The sequence below is a fragment of the Limulus polyphemus genome, unplaced genomic scaffold (assembly GCF_000517525.1).
Source record: "Limulus polyphemus unplaced genomic scaffold, Limulus_polyphemus-2.1.2 Scaffold3644, whole genome shotgun sequence".
Classification (NCBI taxonomy): Eukaryota; Metazoa; Arthropoda; class Merostomata; order Xiphosura; family Limulidae; genus Limulus; species Limulus polyphemus.
Genome location: NW_013669254.1, coordinates 53,493 through 56,021, shown reverse-complemented (window position 1 = coordinate 56,021; position 2,529 = coordinate 53,493). Strand labels below are relative to the sequence as shown.

The following is a 2,529-nucleotide window of genomic DNA, read 5'->3' as shown; positions in this document are numbered from 1 at the left end:
GATGACACTACTCCTGAAAACATGTAATCAGATAGGGATGACTCAGATGACACTACTCCTGAATACACTCCCTGGAAACATGTAATCAGATGACACTACTCCTGAAAACATGTAATCAGATAGGGATGACTCAGATGACACTACTCCTGAATACACTCCCTGGAAACATGTAATCAGATGACACTACTCCTGAATACACTCCCTGGAAACACGTAATCAGATAGGGACAACTCGGATGACTTGAACTTGATGTAAACGTTACATTAATTTGCTACTAATAAGTACTAATGAATTGGAACATATTAGCTAAAGCACTTCCAAAGAGCAACTTTTGTGGAAGTGAATAAAATTTTTTAAAACTAAAATTGTTCATTCTGAAATGCCACCTTCATGCTTGACAATTTAAGAAAAGTAATGGTAATCTATTCACAATTTACACATGCTTCCAGTTCAGTTTAAGAAAATTCACAGCTATCTAGTTACAATTCAATTAACATTAAACAAAAATTACACAAAAAGATCTGCATTCCTGGATAATTATGTTGATTTTAAGAAACATGAAGGGGATAACTTGTGTTATGGTCAGTAGCAGCTTAAAAACTATGCACATTTAACGATTTATTGGTTGTGTGCAACAGACAAATGAATGGGTGTTACTAAGGCATATGATATTTCATTCCTAAAGTTATACAGATGTTCCAAACTCAATATCGGCTAAACCAAAGCAGACTTTGTGCCATAATTTTAACATTATCCCTTTTCCAGCAACAAATTATTATCAGTGATCACAACACTTCACTCAGCACAAAGAACTTTTGAAAAACTGTTAAGTATCTTTAGGTTCGTTTAATGTTACAAAAATCTTCCAAGTGATAGTTACAGCATATTTAATTTACATAGCATTATCATATATGAAAAAGGGGGTAGAATTAATTAATTTACGCTGACAATCAGTCAAAAACATTTTCTGAGGACACTAAAATAACACCACAGCCATCTTTATTCCAAGAAATGTAAATAAAATCTATAATACAAGTGGAAAATAGTCTAATTCCAGTAAGTTGCATTAATATCACTATTTTACTCATTTGTTTTAAGTTCTTTTGCTCGCAGATATCCATTCCATTGTGGAGAAATATTTTTGAACCGCTGGATCCTTCGGAAAATCGTTTTTGGAGTTTCCTGGTAATAGTTTCTAGGATCACGAGCCATAGCCTTTAAAGAAAAAGTATTAAAGTTATAATGATGTAGATAACATATATTGAGCTTCACATTTATTTTTTAATATTTCAACTATCTTGTCTGCTGAATAATTTAGAAGAATAAATTAGTAGCATTAATACTACATATGGGTTCATTGTGGTAAATAAAAGATAACTAAAAATGCCCTACGGATACACTCCACCATTACAAGAAGTCTAGTCCTATTCTTTCAATTTGCCACGTTCCTGGGTTCCTGATAAGTGGAATTCCCTGAAACCAGTATAACCCAGTTACATGTGATAAGTAGAATTAAAAGTAAACGTGAAGCCTAATCTGTTTTTTGTCATTCATTTTTACACAAGTTTATTCACAGGTTATATTAATAATAAGTATACATGCTGAAAAAAAAGTTACATATGGAAGAAAATTGTTGTCTGTACACCATCAAACTCATTTATTAGTGGCAACCAAGACATATCTACACCTGGTTTGAACAAGTAATTTTCACACTACATTTCATTGTTCCTTCAATTGTACGAGTGTCAAAAGGATAGGTTTAACACACAAATCTAAGAAATGTTTGCTTCAATAATGACCAAACATGAATTTTAACTAATTGTACTCAAATATTTACACTAAGCACCAGCCCATTCATTATTATTTGCACAAAAAAAGCAACTTTTAAACCCTAATATTACAACATCTAAGACTGCCCTATTTGCACTAACTACTGAAATTTACTAAAACATTTGTTTTCTTACAAACATTCACAAATGGTGGGAAGTAGAAACCCATTTAATACATTCTTTATTCATATTACATTATGCAAGTACTCTCTTAAAAAACATCCTGGCTTTATTGATTAGTGTTTCACTTACTATTCCTGGACACTCAACATTCCCTGAGGTATTATAATCAGGAAAGTTCCCTTTTGAATGATCAACTGATGTCAGTTACTAAAGTAAATGTTTCTTTGTTAAGAGTTCCAAGTGTAAATTTTACTAAGATCTTCTGTAATTCTTAACTTTTTAATCCAAAAGGCAGTTTCTTTAAAATTAGGCAGGGAAAAAAAAACCTATAAACTACGTATGACCAGTTCCTATCATTTGAGTTTGACAAAACTAAATTGAACAGTGTAGAAAACTAACAACATAATGTCTTTTCGTTTTTTTTCAGTGAACACTTTGGTTGGGTAAAATAATTTAATTTGTTCAATGCAATGTGTCTAAAATTTTTGTTTGTTAATTGCTAAATTTTTAAGTGAAATACAGCATCCACAAGTCTCCATACTAGCTAGTACTAAGGTCTACCCACTGTGAGTAAATT

The 2,529-nt window shown here is 31.7% G+C and overlaps 1 protein-coding gene across 1 annotated transcript in view; it reads right to left on the bottom strand.

Annotated features, from left to right (window-relative positions):
- Nucleotides 1–982: 982 nt before the first annotated feature.
- The window catches only part of LOC106469761 (nucleolar protein 16-like), an 11,273-nt gene continuing 9,726 nt past the window's right edge, over nucleotides 983–2,529 (bottom strand). Inside the window, exon 5 of the mRNA XM_013930273.2 lies at nucleotides 983–1,215. Coding sequence (XP_013785727.1) covers nucleotides 1,081–1,215 — 135 coding nt within the window. The 3' untranslated portion in view covers nucleotides 983–1,080. The remainder of the gene's footprint in view (nucleotides 1,216–2,529) is intronic.